This window comes from Stegastes partitus, unplaced genomic scaffold (genome assembly GCF_000690725.1).
Source record: "Stegastes partitus isolate 25-593 unplaced genomic scaffold, Stegastes_partitus-1.0.2 Scaffold698, whole genome shotgun sequence".
Classification (NCBI taxonomy): domain Eukaryota; kingdom Metazoa; phylum Chordata; class Actinopteri; family Pomacentridae; genus Stegastes; species Stegastes partitus.
In genome coordinates this window covers 290,818-309,050 of record NW_007578429.1, presented here as the reverse complement: position 1 = coordinate 309,050, position 18,233 = coordinate 290,818, and the positions used below count along the sequence as shown (strand labels likewise).

At 41.7% G+C, this 18,233-nt stretch overlaps 1 protein-coding gene across 1 annotated transcript in view; it reads right to left on the bottom strand.

Moving 5' to 3' along the window:
- The window catches only part of abcg2a (ATP-binding cassette, sub-family G (WHITE), member 2a), a 27,022-nt gene extending 14,473 nt beyond the window's left edge, over window positions 1-12,549 (bottom strand). The window contains exons 1-10 of the mRNA XM_008290839.1: window positions 12,388-12,549; window positions 10,804-10,892; window positions 10,599-10,723; window positions 4,872-4,931; window positions 4,039-4,153; window positions 3,773-3,925; window positions 2,870-3,027; window positions 2,005-2,107; window positions 1,859-1,907; window positions 1,660-1,758 (exon numbers count right to left, since the gene is read on the bottom strand). Coding sequence (XP_008289061.1) covers window positions 1,660-1,758; window positions 1,859-1,907; window positions 2,005-2,107; window positions 2,870-3,027; window positions 3,773-3,925; window positions 4,039-4,153; window positions 4,872-4,931; window positions 10,599-10,723; window positions 10,804-10,860 — 919 coding nt within the window. The 5' untranslated portion in view covers window positions 10,861-10,892; window positions 12,388-12,549. The remainder of the gene's footprint in view (window positions 1-1,659; window positions 1,759-1,858; window positions 1,908-2,004; window positions 2,108-2,869; window positions 3,028-3,772; window positions 3,926-4,038; window positions 4,154-4,871; window positions 4,932-10,598; window positions 10,724-10,803; window positions 10,893-12,387) is intronic.
- Between the last annotated feature and the right edge of the window lie 5,684 nt (window positions 12,550-18,233).

The window sequence follows — 18,233 nt, the reverse complement described above, 5'->3', positions numbered from 1 at the left end:
TGGGTCGGTTTGTGTTCAGCTTTGATTTAGGTCCATGATCTGTAGTTCACTTCTGTTGTTCTATAAAGTAGATTTTAGCAGATAAAGTTCAGGACGGTGATTACAGAAGGAATGCTTCCTTTGTGATGTTTAAAGTGATGAAAACTAGATAAGACGTGTGTTAAGTAACAAAACATGAGTAAGTATAACAGAGAAAGGTGTCTGAAAATAATACTGCAGTGATTAAACCCACATCTACATATTTCAATCATACTACTCTTCATATTGTGTAAATGTTTGATCATATTGATGAATAGTTTTATTCTATAGTTGCTGTAAAGGGTTTTATTCATGATTGTCATTGAATCAAATGTAGAAACACATTGGAGCTGCAGCGATCAGTCAGTGAGATGATGAGAGAACAGATTGATTAGTAATTTTCTTCTTCATGTGTGACAACAAACTGAATGTCGTTGGGTTTTAAAATTGAGCTGTTAAAATATAAAAAAGGAATCTGAATTCTTGAGCTGTATAATAACAGGCATGTGTTTCTGAAAATGCATTAATTTAAAAAAAGGTGGTGGTTGAACTTAAAGGCTAATAAATGATTGTTTATTGGATCAAGAGTTCTGTCATTTACTTTCATTTTTAGTTAAATGTCATCAGTTTTCTCACTCGTAATCACACAAACATCAAAGTGTGTTATCTGAACTATGCAGCGTATTGGGGAGAAGTCAGCTGTTACTTTGCCCTGAGTAGAGTCTGACAGGCAAAGCATCACTACTAATCCAATGGCTGATTACCTGTGGGAATGTCTTTTAAACACTGACTTGCATTAATGCTCAGCCGACGCTTGTTGGAACAGTTTCCTCAGCTGCTGTAATAAAACTGTGTTTAAAATCAAAACTGAAAGCCGAGAACAACTGAAGCGTGTTCAAAGTTTTGTTTGGATTTAAAGGTGTTTGGTCAGACATGAAAACACCTGCAGCACTCACTGACCTGACTGCAGTGATGTGTGCTTATTCCAGTTTGACCTGCAGGTGGTGCTGTTCTACTATTTATTCTACGAGCTTTCAGTTGGAGGGTTTTGACGGCAGCATGAAGACGAACCTGAACGAGCAGATCGTTTAAAAGCAGAACCAGAAAACTAACTAAATATATCAAGTTAGAGTCGGAACAGTCGATGAATTTCATCTGCTAGCATTAAAAATCCCACAAAACTCTCCTGGAAAGCTTCCTTGGAGTTCAAAAAGCTGATGGAGGCTCTTAAAATTAGTTCAGAATCAGTTTTTCAGCTGAGAATCTTCCACAAAAACAAACTCTGTCCGTCCACATTCGACCACAAAGAACAGATTACTACAAACCGCGAGTATGTGACTGTGACTAATGATTAATGATTAATGATTCCTGTGGGTTTGGTAGGTGTCACTTGATGAGACGTCACAACAAGATAAGACAGCAGAACCTTGACAGACATCAGTCCAGCCTGACTTATTCATACAGGGAGTAAAAACTGAATTTTCCCGACGTCTGTAAGCGTTTGTGGAATCTCACCCAATCCAATCCAAACATGCATCACCAGTAACGTGGCGATGACATCAATCTATCTTCCACTGTTCTTCCACTTTTACCTTGACTTCTTCCACCGCCGCCTTCTGGTCCTCACATGAACAAACTCACCGTCTTTGTCGGGGTTGCTGAGGGCGACGGCGGTCGAGTCTCCGTTGATGACGTCCAGGAAGAAGTCTGCGGGGTTGTTGTGGGCCTCACAGGTGTATCCTGGGAAGTAGAGTTTCCCAGCAGAGTTACAAACATCCCCTTTCCATCATGTCGGGTCATGTCGGGTCATATCGGGTCAAAGCTGAGCTCACGTTCTTACCGATTTCCGAGAAGTACTCCAGTGCTCTCTGTGCAGGGCCGTGGTAGACCTGATCGTTACAGTTACACAGAAAACGACGGTTAACAAGATCGAGACCGTGAAGAGTTTCTTGTTAAGTTCGTCAAGAGGCAGCCGGTGTGAGTGACCTGTTTGCCGTTGACGAGCAGGGTGAGGCTGTCGAACAGGCGGTAGATGCTGTATCGAGGCTGGTGGATGGACAGGATGATGGTGCGACCGTGGTTCGCCATTCTGTAAAAAGGAAAACAAACCAACATGGATTTATTCATTCAGAATTCACAAGTCGGACAGGTTCCCGGAAAGTGTCTTTGGATGTAAAAACGGATGTAAACAGCAGAGTTCAGGTTGAACTGAAGCCCCTCCAGTGCTTGTTTATTAGTTTAAAGTTTCCACGGAGCTCTGAGCTGTGGACAAAGCTAATGTTAGCCTCATTAGCCGCTCAGCTTCCTAATACGAAGGATTTCTGATTGTTGTGGTGCCGCTAACGACCAACATAAAACTAACCCGCTGGGTGTTCAGTGCCTCAGATGCTGGCAGTGCATGAAGACCTCTGTGTTCACTCTTGCAGCCAGAACAATTGGTGAGTTTTTGAACCAGGTTTAGATATCTTAGAGCTACCAGAAGAAGCCGTAGAAAGTAAATAAAGCTGTTTGACCGTGAGGCGGCTGTTTACTCTAAATGGTTCACCTGAGGGGGCGGGGCTAAACGAAGAGTTGTAGGGCGACATTACAGCAAAAAACATGACATTTGGCCTTTTTTCATGATTTAAAGCACGTTTAAAATGTCTGGTGCTTCAGTGAGTCATGACAATGACAGTCGAAGAGGACGTTTGTGGAGTTTTAATGTGCCATTTTCAGATTGAAACACCAGAAGCTGCCTGCTGCTCTGTGCACAGCTCGTAGCTTATGTTTGGATCCCACTGGTCGTCTGGATTTGTTAACCTTGTAAAGTTTGCATCTGGTTCCTCACAGATTGTGCACCGCTCGCGCTCACCTCTTGAGCAGCAGCAGCACGGAGTTGGCCGTGCTGGCGTCGAGGCCGGTGGTGGGTTCGTCCAGGAAGAGGACGGGCGGGTCGATGATCAGCTCCATGCCGATGTTCGTCCTCTTCCTCTCGCCGCCGGAAACCCCGCGAATCAGCTGAGTGCCCACCTGCACAAACACACAGCGGATCACACGTCTGCTGAGTCTTTCTTGGTTCCTTCCCTCGATACGTCTCCTTAAACCTTCTGTTCACGGCGTTTTTTTCAATTTCACTTCTTTTAACTCACTCTTTGTGCCTTTTTTGATGCTTTGTTTCGCTTTTCTCTGAGTCTGAACAACAGCATTTGAGGAACTATTAAAGATAAAAACCTGAAATCTTCAGTTATTTCTCATCATGTTTTTGATTCAGAATCTGCAATACTGGACAAATAGATCAAATAACCTGATTATGGGTGCGTTGAAATATTTGAAAAACATTAAAGCTGTCATGAAAAGTTCCATCTTTGAGATCATATTAACATCAAAATCGATGATGCAGAAGTCAACAAGTGAACTTTAAAAAGCTATTTTCATTGGACTACCACAGAAAAAACAATATTGGTAGATGAGTGTTTAAAATGGTTCAGTTGTTTGTTCATGTCAACTCAAAGATGAGACTTTTATCTTGAGTTTCTGTGGTTTAAACAGCTTCAAATGTCAATGTGCAGAAAAATAAACTTGCTGAAAGAAGGTCAATGGGCAGCTTTTTAAAAAAAAAAGATTTCTACTTGATCTCAGAAAGTATTCGATGCATCAGGATAAACTTTCAGAAACATCTTAATACACATTATGACAGAAACATTTCAGGCAAACCAGAGATGGTTGAGCACAAATTGCTCTAAACAAGTGATGCTTTGTGACTTTCTTTCCTCACCCTGGAGTCGGCCACTCGGCCCAGTCCCAGCTCCTGGATCAGTCTGTCGACCTTCTGCTTCTTCTCCTCCTGACTGATGGTGGACGGGAGACGCAGCGCCGCCGAGAAGGTGAAGTTTTCTCTGACCGTCAGAGTTCCCATCACCACGTCGTCCTGCAAGACAGAAAGCAAACGTTCCTACTTGAGACCTCTACGACAGATTTGTCCTCAGAAGGAATCAGAGCCCGTCTGACTTGTAGATCTGCCCTCCTGCCTGCTTCACCCACCTGCACCACGTATCCAGACAAACACTTGAAGTTCGGAGGCTGAGGAGCTCCGTCGATCAGGACCTCCCCTGAAAGACCTGCGGGGTCCTTCCTGGCCGCCAAAACATCCAAGAAGCTGCAAGAAAAAGCAAAACAAGGCGGGCTCAGAGTGGAGTTGGGAACTGAAGCACGGTGTTCGACTAATTCACTCTGAAGCACCAAGAAGAACGTCAAGATTTAAGTCTTAATTCTGTTCCTATTGTGTTATGGCTTTTGTTCTTTAAAACAACATCTAGAAGTACCAATAATAGTACCGTAAAAGTACCACATTGATAAGATAACATCAGTTCAAAATGAAATATTTCACAAAATGCCACCAAGTGAAGCCGTTTCTGTTCCTGATTCTTTGTTAAATTTGTTTTGTGAAAGTTAACCAAATGAAAAATGGGTTTGAAGCTTTAATTATTTCTTTTTTTCTTCCCATTGCTTCACAGTTTAACCCAAAGTTCAGCAACTTGCTGCTCAGAGACTGTTGCTGTTTCCTGCTGCAGGTGTTTAATCAGCTCAGAGGAAATCGTCCGAAACAGCCGCAAGCAACAAACTGAGCTTCAGCTCCTGTTGAAATGTGGATCAAGTCCTTCTTCAACCATCTTCTTCTACGTCGACTAGAGGACCAGCGCCACCAGCTGTTTGTCTCGATGGACCAGCTCTTACTTCTCTCATTACCCAATGGATGGAAAACGGCACTAATTATGATTTTGGGTTCCAATTTTCCATCAATTTTGGCTAAAATTTGCTCTAAATTGGAGCCTGACAAATGTTTAAGAAGCTCTTTTTTTTCCTACAACACTCACGATGATTTGCCGCTTCCCGTCGCTCCCATGATGGCGTTCAGACCCGGCTTCATGATCCCACTGAAAGAAAGGAAAAAAAGATGCAAAAGACATGATGACTTCAGTTTGGAGCAGGGCTTTCCTGCTTCTACTGGTTTTTACTACAGTGACGCAGCAGTTTCACTTCTCGGTTTCTCAGAGGTGAATGTGGCGACTACAGGTGATCCGTCGACTTGTTTTTCAGGAACTGAAAGTGCTTTTCTCTCCCATTTCAGCCAGATGGAAACAAACAAAACCGCACTTTGTTGGGTTGTTTCGCAACAGTTTGAGTCATTTTTAGGTTTTTTTTGTGCTGAGGACCACAGGGAGGAAGTCCAAAGTCTGCCGGGTCATTTACTCAGCAAATGTCATACAGGGCTGCAGAGTTGTTTGTCCTCCTGTTCGACGCCTCGGTCTGTCTTTGCTGTCTGTTGGCCCTTCATTCATTTTCACTTTCTTCGTACGTCTTTAAACCCTCTGAAGCCGAAGCAGGGTGTTGATGCTGCTGTCACATTGCTCGGTAGCCGACATCATTACAGCGCCATAAATCCTTGTGGAAAAGTAAAAACTAAAGTGGAATTTCTGTGATCATTTATTTTACAAAACTGGAATAAACATGTTGAACACTTTTCTGCATGCCAACAGCTGCTCCCAATACTGGAAAAACTATCGATATTTCATTGTTTGTTGCTCCTCTGTTCACCGTTTCTGAGCCATGCTGCATTTATGTTGGTTTTTATTATTATTTTCAGTCACATCTCTGCTCTAAAAAGTACCTGAAGTTTGGTTTGTGCCTGTTGGTCGCAGCAGAAGGAGTCAAGGCCGAATATTTTTGTAGAATCTGGTGCAAACGGTTTAAAATGAGGCTCGTGGAATAAAGCGATTTTAATGAAATATCACGAATTTTAAGCTCAGATTTGGTTCATTTCTTACTGACAGAACTGTACGTAACAGATGACTAGTTTAAGGGCCGTCGGAAATTTAGAAATCCGGTGATTCTTGCTGTTTTTTTCTAGTTTCTGATAAATATTATTTTGGTGATTTTCAAGAAAACATGCAGTTGAAACACGAGGGATGGATTCAGACAGTTGAGCTGAAGAACTTGAAATGAGACGTCTGATGGCGGACATACGTGGGCTTCAGGGACACCCCAACGTTTAGTCTTCATGAAGCTTTAGAGAAGCTTGTTGCTCATCCTGATATTAAGACTTCTCGCTATGAAACGTCTGCCGGGTCATGAGTCAGCAGATCGCTGTGCAGCGACAGTTTGATTCATCTTGTGGTTTACGCTCCGGAAGATGACTTCCTCAGTCAGTCGGGTCATTGATTCAGCAAACATGACGCTGCAGTTTATTTTCAGAGACGAAAACATGACGCTGCAACTTTGCTCTGATGACTCCATGACAGAAGCTTTTCTTTCCACATCCGGTCGTCTCATCTTTTTACATTGTTGTGGGTTTTTTACGCCACGTCATCCTTTTTTTTAAACTCCACTTCTGTCTTTTCATGTCTTTTCTTTCACTTCTGTTTCTTTCAAGCCTTTTCCCTCCCATCACCGTTACATCGTTTATATCTTTTCACACCTTTCCTTCTATTCCTCGGTTTCTTTCATGCCTTTTTTCATGTCTTTCTATTCTTCCTTCTCTTCCTTTCCCCAGTTTTAATCTTCGTCTCTCTTTGTTCTTGTATGAGAAACGTCAAACTGTACATCTGATAAGTGAAAAACAACCCCCACGTCCAACATGGCGCTCATTTTAGAGCGTCCACATGGTTTTTACAGGCTCAGCAAGTCCCACCGTCTCACATTTAACCCCTCAAACCAAACGTTTAACATCCAGCCTCCTTGTGATAACAGGTTTTACTGCATCTTTATCACACGTATACACGATTTACAGTCACATTGCATCGTATGGGCTCTTATACCGCACCCAGCAGGACAAAAAAACAGGGTGGTGGTCCATTTTCCTGTATTTTATAGAGCTCTGAAGGCAGAACTATCCCTAAACAGAACTGTGGTGGATTTATTCCACCATTAAACTCGGGTTTTGGAGCTAAATCCACTAAAAAAAAAGGAAAACAGTTCATGTAGAAAATGCATAAAGTTATAAGACAAGCAGTTAAATGTGGAATCTGCATCCCATTCAGTTTAATCATCGTCATCGTCCTGTAATAAAACAATCTGTTCGACCTTCACTGACCATAAACTTTGGTCCGAATGCAGTTTCATCCCAACGTTTGAGTAACAGTTGGAGGCAGAGACGCTGCATTCACAGTAAATGACAGTAAAGGAGGTTTTTAAAGGCTGCAGCCGTCGTTCTCACGTGAACAGATAAACCGCACCTGCCTTCGACTTTGTCAATGATTACACACACTGGATAATAAAATACCACAGATAGCAGTAAAGCCGCGCACATGCTGCACTTTGGCCGACTGCAGTTTTTCATAACATACACACATAATAGAGGCTTTGATGAGTTTCATAACAGCGTGCAATAAAAGACTGTGATTGTTTAGCGTTGTGTGCTGGTGTTTCAGACGTACAGTGAAGACACGTGTTGAGGCGACTGCTTTTTTTTCCCCCTTTTACGATCAATGACAGTGTTTTGATTTTACAGGATGAAACACTGCAGCAAAACTACGTTTAAATCCTTTGCATCTCCGCTTTAGCGCTCTGAAGTTCCCCAAATGACACCATGTATGAGAGAAAAAACTATTAAAAAAATAAGTGGATTTAGTCGGATAAATCTGAGGGAAAATTTTCAATCTTAATTCTACATAAACGCAGCACGGCTCAGTGACAGTGAACAGAGCAGCGAGCTGTTGGAAGGTCCATTCAGCATGGTGGAACCTGAAGTAGATTTTCACAGCTACTGTTGTTGTGACAGTTATTCACTTTAATCCTCTGAATACCAAAATTATCCCAGCAGGTTTGAAAGGCACGTTACCTCTATTAAAACCCCCCCAAAAAAACAGAATGAATCATCACATTTGTCAACTTTCAAAATCAATCCCACAACTAATCTCTTGCCACGTGGTGTTCGGTCGGAGAGAATGAATCAAATCTAAGCTTGAAAATGTGACATTAATGTCACTTTATCATATCGTTTCATGTAAAAAATGGCCAAACATGAGCCACTTCCATTAATCAGATTCTGTAAAAATGTACAAAAAATTCTGTACAATTGAGAACCCACGATGCACCCAACAGTCACCCAACAAAAATTCTGAGACTTTTCAGAGGAAACAGGTAGTAAACCAGAGACTGAGAGGAAAATCCAACATACTGGATCGATAAAATAAATACGGCATGGCTAGGAAATGGTGAACAGAGGAGCCAGTTGTTTGAAGATACAGTCAGCATGGTGGAACACCTTCTACAGCTGATGAGCAGAGTGAAAACAAAGACCTTGTCGAGGTTATAAAAATGTAAATATTTCCAGTATTGGTAACACCTGTGGGTGTAAAAATGTTGTTGATTCAAGGTTTTTGCCATTTTTGTAAAATAAATGATCACAGAAATTAACTTTGGTTCTTCCTTGTTAATAATTAATGCAATTACAATTGTGTCCATCCATCAAAATGGCGTTGTTGAGGCCCAGAAACGTTGGCAGCTTGACAAAATTAAAGTCTAAAAACACTTTCGGTATGAACGTAACGGGACTATTTTGTGATCATTTTAGCCCAGCGTTAATAATCTGTATTGAGCAGCTGTGCAGTTGGTATTTTGACGGCAAGAATTTCGACCACATGATGGCGCTTTATGAAAAACCAACGGATCATGTTATTTATAGATATACATGTCATCTATTTTTCATTCTAAAGTATTTACGTAGTGTGGTTCCATGAATGTCTGAGTTTAGGCAGTTCTCAAAGTCTCAAAGTTTTTTCTTTTGTTTGCTGTTGACAGTAACGTGAATATCTCTGGTACTTTTATTGCAATCTATTCAGTATTTCTTGAGCTATTTCTGTCAGATCCTCACGTGTCAGCCTGAACATCGCGTTAAATCAGAGGTCTGTCTGGTAACCATGAATGTCTTATCGTAATTCATTGATGATTTATTTTGTTTTGGACCAAAACGTTGGACTAGCGCCAACACTCCCATCCCTAGAACCTTAAATCCTCAACGTGGTTCCTGGACTTCTTCAGGTTACTAGAATTCAAGCGTCTTTCTGTGAATTGAACACTGCGAACTTTCTCACTGAGCCGAAAGGTGCTGAGGCGCTTGAGCATCCTGCCGCCGTGCCTGTTTGTTAGTTTAAGCCCACAGTCATTGTCTTCTGTGTGTGCAGTGGGAGCCTGAGTTTCTCCACAAAGCAAACTTCCTTCCTTTGCCTCCAAACATGTGGGGGTGTTTGATCCGAGCGGGCCTTGATCGCATCACGTTTGCCTGCCAGGTGGGATTTCTGTCGGCACGTAGACACACAACCGCACAATAACTGCACACGTGGTAGATCGAGCGGCGTTGGTTTGCTAAACTCGGAGCTCGACGGCTGAAAAAGTGTCTTTGTGTTGGGGGGCGGCGAGCTGGAACTTTAAAATTACGAGATTTTGCGTCAGTGGAATCGGCAGGATGAAGAAAATCTGAGTTGCATTAAATTGAAGTAGCGTGAACTTTGAGATGCACACGTGCACCTCTGGCCAACGTCAGACACAGAAAAAAGGGTTTAAAAAGCTTTATGGTTGCACCCAGGACAGCTAAGCCTGGGCGATAAAACAATAACCATAAAGAAGCAAGAACAGGTTCGCTAGTTTCATGTATATGCAATTTTAGACACAAGTTTGGTTCCATAAACAAACACCAAGCGTGCTCCCACCCCGCCTCATGAACAGCCAATTATATCCCAACGAGTGACGCACAAACAGCCAATCACAGTTTTTGTTTGGTGTCGTACGATACAGCAACAGAAGCAATGAGAAAATGGGTGCAGATGGAGAGAAAATCATGTTTAAAAATGACGTATCAGCTCACCAGTATGGAGGTTTGTTTTTAAAATTCAACTGAGCCTTTTTTCTCCTGGTTGTTATTTAAAATAAATCCTGACAGTGTTATCAGTTACATTCGACAATGACTGAAGTGAATATTTCATCCTACACGCCTCGAACAAAACAGTGTAGCTTGTTTAAGAAAAAGGCTAAAGGGGTTAAACTTAAAATTAACCTAACCTATATTACAAATAGCTCATTTGAATATTATCAGTAATTACTGATTATGTTGGTCAATGTAAACATTTTATGAAGCGGTGACCTCTACGGCTGAAAAGCCAAAAATTGCAGTTCCTCAAACGGCCACTTGAGGCTGATTTCAAACGTGAGTCAAACCTCATAGACCTCTATGTTAAAACGTCCAACTTTACAGCAGGAATAAACTCATTTACATCCTGGTATGGAAAATGGTTTTGGCCTCTAGCGCTAATCTTTTTGCTCTTGATACCTGTATGGGGGGTAAATTATTAATTAACGCACCTGTTGTAACTGTATTAGGGGTTAAAGTTTTGCATAATTAAGGAGGACTGACGACCAGCGGCACCGTGCTGAGCTTTAAAGTCATTAGTTCATGTAAGAGCCACACCAACGCCCGTCTGGATATGCATGGATTAGCATTTGCTTGTCCATTAGCTTTTCTGTGACATTGAGGCACTTGTTTCGCTTTAAAATACAGTCTCTCACACACAATCAGTGTCTCGTGATCCGTTCTGGATTGTACTCACTTGAGGTCCACGAGGATGTCTTTGGTCGTCCCCTTCTTCCGGCACAAGCAGCTTCCTCCCTGCCTCACCTTGTAGTAAATGTTGTGGAAGCTGACGGTGGCGCCGCGTCGACTCGAGCCTGCAGGCTGAGAAACGAGTTAATTCACCCCAAAACCCGGATCACACAGGTGGATTCTGAACATCTGGCACGGAGAGGGGAAGGTACCTGGTGTTTGGAGGTCCCGTTCAGCCCCATCTCCATCGTCGCTTTGCTGTTCGACATCGTTCACCGTCGTTCCTCCTGAACGCAGAACCCTGAAGGAACGTTTTACAGTTACCAACACGTCCTGTGTATGTGGAGTAAAAGCAGCATTTTCTAAACAGATGCAGACACACTGTTGGTCTTGTTGGATCTTTGTTGGATTTTCGTGAAATGGCTTTTGATCAAAGCTGAGTCACCCTTGGTTTCCTGGTTATGAATTTGTTGTTGTTTTTTTTTTTAAATGAAATTTAATTGGTGCACATATACGTTGGTTTTGATAACATATCACAATTCTAACTTGAGATTCGGAGGCTCTGTCCATCTTTAAGTCTGTGGCTCCAGCATAAGCCAACATTAGCGAGCTTATCCGGTTACCAGCCTGCAGACGTAACTCAGCTGATTGCTTCCACGGCCAAAGAGCTTCTTATTGATTAATGACATTATTTTGACCATCGATGCAAAAACTGCACATCTCTCCAACTGCAATGACTTCATGTCTCCATTCAAACATCTAACTGGTGGTGATTCTAGTTTGAATGATTAACTTGTGCTTTCTAGGAAAGATCTTTTTACTCGACTCAAGTAAAACATCAAATAGAATTATATTTGATACAATGGACATTCTTTTGTATTAACTAGGGTTCAACAGATGGCAAGAAATTCTGTTTTTTAAGGTTTTTTCAAGCTTTCATGTGCTATAATGACAGCCAGTCGGACGGTGTGGCTTCTTTTTAAATTAACTTTGTATGTCTTGAAAGTTTATCGGGCATTTCTGAGTGTGTCGGCTTGAGGAAACTGAATGCTTTCCTTCCTAAACACATTGGTCAGTTCCATCACAAAACCAAAACCTGCTAAAAAATAAAGAAGAAATCTCGTCTATTTTGATGAATCTTGTACCAGTATGCTACGATTCAAGACAGCTTCCTGAAGTCAGTGATGTTTTGTTTCTGATATTTCCACCATCGAGAGTGGACTCACTTCGAAGCCAACACGGACGAGAAGCGCTTCAAGTTTGACGACCACGTCGAACCGCCACAGCCTCCAGAACAGCCAACAAACTGACTGTTGGCTTCAGATTTCTTTATCAAGCAGCTGAACCGTCCACATTGACCTGTATGACCTTCTACTGTTTGAGGCCACTTTTGGCAGGAAGATGTTTGCCTTCAAATAAACATTTGGTTCGAGCACAAAAACTGGTCGACTAAAGTTCAGGAAAGCTCCCTAAAACTGTCAAAAAGCAATCAGGACACTTCTGCTGACCCAACATCACAGCGTCTGAACTAATGACTACAACTGGTAGCGAGACTCTTCAGCTTGGACGGGTTGCTCACAAATTGTGGCTGTAAATCACATTAAGCACAATCAGGAGGCTGCTCAAGACGAGTCAGAATCAGCTCGTGCTTGTTTCCCCTTTTCTGCTGCACGCGAAGTCCTCATTCAGTAGAAATGAAAGCTCTAGAGCCGCCCTGATGTAGATCAATCTCAACCAGACCAGGATGAAGATAAATATAATAAATATATGATGAACATAAATAGATCTTCCCCCACCTGCTGATGTCAGATAATCCAGTAAAAGCAGCTGCTGCCGGCGTCCAGACCACAGAGCAGGAAAATGCAGCGAGTCACACTGCACAGATCAATGACTTGGACAGTGAGAGAGCAGTTTGTTCAGTGCTCGGCGAGAGCATTCAGCCCAGTTCTGTGACTGAAGGCCAGATAAGAGGAGCAGGGAGAAAGGGCAGCGCTAGTCGATGACTCTGCCTCCTCCTTCAAGTGCTGTGACTCCCGCATGAGTAAAAGTGATCATCAGGAACACGCACGGCCACGATTGTGCAACGCTGCTGTTATGTCACTGTGAAAAAAAACACTTCCTTCTTATTTGACAGACTTTTCCCGTGTTATTGATAACAGTGAAAATGTGGCTGTGAATTTTCATGTCTAAAGATTTTTTTTTTAAATGCTTTTTGAATAAATTTGTTAAAATACATCCACAAATAATTTCATGAACATGTGCTTTTTGTTTAAGACACGTTACAGTAAAATTCAAGCTACAACTGGTGGCAAATAACAAAAATATAAACATCCAGGGAAGCAAAAATCTTTGGGTTCTGAGGGGAAGATGATTACAAAACCTCAAGGAAGTGATGGAAGGAGTGGAGCCGGTTTCATTCACATGAAACCTCAGTTGGACTACCGTTGAATATGCCAAGAAGACGATCAAATTCGACTATCTGGAGGAAGTTAAAGTCTTGAGGGGTTTCTGGAGGTGAACCAGCAGAAGTACCCCCCACAGTGAAGCAGGAGCCCCTTGAATCCCTAAACTTTTCCCTGTTTTCCACCTTTGCTCTGTCCAGTTGTTGCTCTCTGTATGGGTTCACCATTTCCTGGGACTCTCAGGTCGAGCAAAACGGGCCTAATGCACCCAAAAAACCTTAAATTATAACTATGGGACACGACCCGACAACCCTGCGTCTCCAACTATACAACAGCGACGTCCTTCTGGAAGCCTCCACCAGGGGTCTACAAACCCAGGAAGCACTTGTGGAGGCCGATGATTCCTTCTGTCCTGGTGTAGGTTCCCTCGGCTTGTGCGATAAAGAACGTAACTAGCCGTGAGAACTAACGAGGACACGTTAATTGCCAACACTTTGGGCGCACCGTAGTTCCTCAGTGATTTGGGAGTTTATAATCAGACTCACAGGAAGTAGGTATAACCCATAACCCCATTGGACGCTTATTTTATTCAGCTTCCTTTCTGCGTCTTATTGTTTTCTTCGCGACAACAAACCACCATCACCTCCGAGCAGCAACCTACAGCACTATAGATATGAAGGTCTGCAGAGGTTTTGGATCGTGCAGTCAAACAGACTTGCTAGTTGGGTTTTTGGGGGGTTAGGGTCAGCACTCGTCTTTTTGCATGTAGACATAAAACCCGTCATCATTTGAGGCGACTCCTCCTCCTGAAGTCGCACATATTTGATTTATGCTGCTTGTGGCAGATATAAACGAGGCAGGAAACGGAAGAAAACGGCAAAACAGGAGGAAATATGGTCAGAAAATCGTTTTTAAGTGGCGCTAGCATGGATAGCGTAGATTTTAATCTGATGATGTTCATTCCTACTTTGTTAAATCCTGACTTTTACTGCTGTGATGCGGGTAATGTCCAAGTGGAAGAAAACTCCACTTTTTAACAGCTCAGTCAGGTTTGTGCACTTTACTGCCATCTGGTGGACGACCGGAGACGTGCACCAGATGTTTGTATTGCGAGATAAGGTGCAGCAGAGGCCTTCTGCAACCTTACAGTTAATTAGTTGTATTTAACCAATCACAGCAGACAGATTTGTGTTTGTTTTTTTTTTTTTTTAATGATTGCAACCCCTCAGACAAGAACCCCCACAACACACTGTAATAGCAATATCGGCACCTTCGCATTATGATGCGCTTAAAGTTCCTGTTTTCTAAATCCACAGCTTTTCTTTAGTCAGGATTTTTTCTCAGCTGGCATTAAAGGGTGTAGCGGCGTGAACAAGATGCTACATGAGGATATTTAATACAAGAAACAGCTGATAGTTTGTGTATGTAAACTCAGATTAGTTTAAAACCCGTGTTGGTCTTCATCAGAGGAAGTTCAGAACAATATGTTAGAGGAACAACAATTCTGAATTGGAAGATCTACATATTAACACTTTTATTTCACAAAATTTCAAATTCAAGCTGAATCTTTAAGTTCTGCCGTATTTTGAAAGGACAAAAACAAAACAGCTGAGGAAGCCGAACAAAGGCTTCAGGTTACATCAAGCATGTACACACCGGACTGTTGGTGCCATAAATCGTATCAGTGAGCGCGATCGTCACTCGTAAAGCGTTGTCACGTTTCAGACATTGGATCCTCTCAGAGATAACGCTCAGACAGAAACAGATAAAAACAAATGCACGCTAAAAGTCTGCATTATACAAAAAAATGTACACAGAAGGACAATTTACAGTAAAGTTCTGCCGATTTGAACAAAGTTGTGTGAAAGCAGCTGAGTTCAAGATGCTTAATGTCACAACTTTATACTGTCACTGAAAGAAGGATTAGAAGTGATCGACTTAGAGAGTTGGAAGAACCTGTTATGTCTGTGCATTATTGTTATTTTCCACATTCAAGGGAAACATCTGACTTTCTACATAAAGAACATGTACAATACCAAACAGCTGTTTTTCCTCATGAATCTGGACTCCCTTTTTTAACTAGTTCATCAGTTGTCAAACATCAGGCGTCGGTACGTCTACATGACGTTAAACTGCTTCTTGTTTTTTATTAAACAGCGGTTTGCTGAGCAGACGACGGCTGTCTTTCTTTTAAAAAATCCATCGATAGCGCTGCAATTGGATGCAAAACACTGATAAAAGGATAAAATAACAACATCAGAATAAATATCAATTAATAAAAAATGACAAAACTCCTGAACGCTGATCCGACAACTTTATTTTAAAAACAGTTTATTCATCACGTACAAAGTGAGAATTTAATGTAAAGACTAACTGAAATAACTAAAGCTCACATCCAGCTCAGTGATTAAAGAAGGTTATAAATTTATCCACAGGCCGAAACAACCAAGAACTGGACGACAGTTTACCAGTTTAACCTCAATGGTTCAATCAGCACTGACTTGTTGCATCACTGGCCTGCACCATAAGTTTGTTAGAAGCATAAATGTGTCCCATTAGTTGTCAGATTTTGTACTTCCAGATTTAAATGACAAACCTTACAGGGTACATTTTCTGCCAAATGCCCCTTTGAGTACAGACGTCTTGATCTGTGTGTATTCACGGCTGATAAACTGTTCTGTAAAACATCTAGATAATAGTTGGATCAGCAGAAAAACACGGTGGAGCCGAAGGTCGAGGGTGGGAAGCAGCCGAGGAGGCGTTCGGTTGGAGGGAGTTCACAACTCAGCTCAACTCAGCGTGGGATTAATTATTCTGGACGCTTTTAAACACATTTAATTGGATTTAGCAGATTGGAGAACATCCAGTTACATAATTACAGTCCGTCCCTGAAGGAAACAGGGTTAATTAAGAGACTTTCATTTATTATTCTCTTTTTTGTCTAAAGCTGAATCTCAATCTACCAGAAATTGCTCCTGTGCATTGGTTTAATGAAGCAATAGGAGAAGATGTTTAGGTCTCACTCAGTGTATTTATTTATCAGATAGTTGAATAAGCACACAGAGCTTTGGACCAAACTTCTCACCCTGGCATCAACAAAGTTAATGTCAGGGCACGAAGTCTGACCGACTGCCTCTCCCTGATCCAGTGTTTTTATACTATTACATGAGGATGTGCACAGAATGTGTTGCCACCAGCTGATTGGTTCCTCCATGTCCTTGAGCCTTCTTCCATCATCTCGTAGGTGCAGAAACTCTGCACCTTCAGTTTCTTCCTCCTGCTTGTGACAGAGAAATACACAAACCACCAAATCCTGTCTCCACTTTCTCATGCTGCAATTGTTTATCAATTGTGTTGATTATGCTTTAAGATAATAATGTGAGATTGAGATAATAATAAACGGTGAGGAGAGTAACACCAACTTATCAAAACATAAAGTAATGTGTGATTAATATAATAAGAGGTGCAGAGAATAATACTCGATTATCTAAATATGAATTAAAGATATATGTAAAAACTATCTGATCCTGACACTGTTTCACATCACAGTCCAGTAGGTGGCGCTAACGCACCTCTCACCGTCGGTGAGACACCAGCGGCGCCCTCCACAGGTGTGTTATGAGCTGAACTTTAAAACTCAAAATGCCAGAACCAGGCAACCCTCTGATTGTCAGACGTGTAGGAATGTGCTCAGTAACTGAAACACCAGACGACTTACAACTCTTCATGCATACTGTACCAGAAATACATGTTCAAATTCTAAGTAATTCAAGAAAAGAGGGCTGATGTTCACATATGTCCGACTCAGACTGTAACTTCTCACCACCATAATCGCCTTCACACATTAACACGCACCTCTGTGATATTTAAAACGGGTCACAAGATTAATTTCACACCAAGAGGCAATAAAATGTTTAAGTGTTGTTACAAAGACTGCAAAAATTTAAGCACCAGAAACAACAACTTCATGCTTCCCACAAGTTTTATTAATCATTAATGAAGTCAGGATACATATCAGTGCATAAGGACGGCTTGTTAATTGATACACAACAGCATACAAATGAAAACAAGAAAGCTTCACATCTAATAGAAAGTCTATAAAACGTGCAGGTACCAGATACGACTTCCTATATGAACAGCAGCAAAAAAATTTAAGCTTCAAAAATTACATGGATGCAGCGACGTGGTTACAGACTCCAAACAGCACCGCATATCAAACAGGAAGCACCACAGTGTCAAAGCATACCGATACAATATAAGCATTTATATATAAGCATACCGATCATTTTGTCAATCCGATGTCGTATTTGGGTGAACACAACTTTCAAACTTTCACATTAACCATGATTCACATATAAATAATACACACAACTATTGACTATCAAATAAAAGTCTTGATTCTGTAGGTTTGTGGTTTTAGACAAATTACATCCCTCAGAAGTACCTGTTTAATGAATACAGCGCCCTCAGGTGGTCTACAGCGTTACTACACCTCCAATCTTAACGTCTACCAAAAGGAAAGTGAGTTTCGTCTCCCAGACTTTTCAGTAACGCAGATAAAATTCAAATAAACAGTGTCGGCGTTTGCAAAGATATTCAGTCACCATGACAGCCCACAATCTCTTCAAGAACTGCCATCTGCGGAGTTTGTCGGTTTCCTTTTACTGACGCGGCAGCCAGAACCTCAGAAACTAAACAAAAATATAAACTGCTTTGTTTTTGCTCCCATTTTTCACGAGCTGAACTCAAAGATCTGAGACGTTTTCTCTCAACACGAAAGGCCTGTTTCCTCACAAATTCGTCTAAATCTGCGTCAGTGAGAACTTCTCCTTTGCCGAGACGATCCATCCGCCTCGCAGGTGTGCCTCAGGCTGGCCACGATGAAAGGCCGCTCTAAAATGTTCAGTTTTATCACAGCTCGATGCCACAGGAGTTAGAAGGGAGCGTGGAATTGAGGTAGAACTTGAGGTTAACGGATTCTATTTGCAACAAACCGCTTGATTCTCCGGCCTCAATAGTTTCTCTATTTCAAACGTGCCGCATCCGTTTTCCAGTTTTTACATTTTCATTGTCAATTAAATCACTTATTTTTGTTCCCATTATACCTCAGTTAGTAAAGCTGCCAATGATTCTGCCCACCTTGCGACTATCCCTTTACGCCACATCCCTCCTCATTACAGAAGTTTATACGGTTTGGTGTTGGACAATGCCCACAGAAATATCATCAACTTCAGAATACT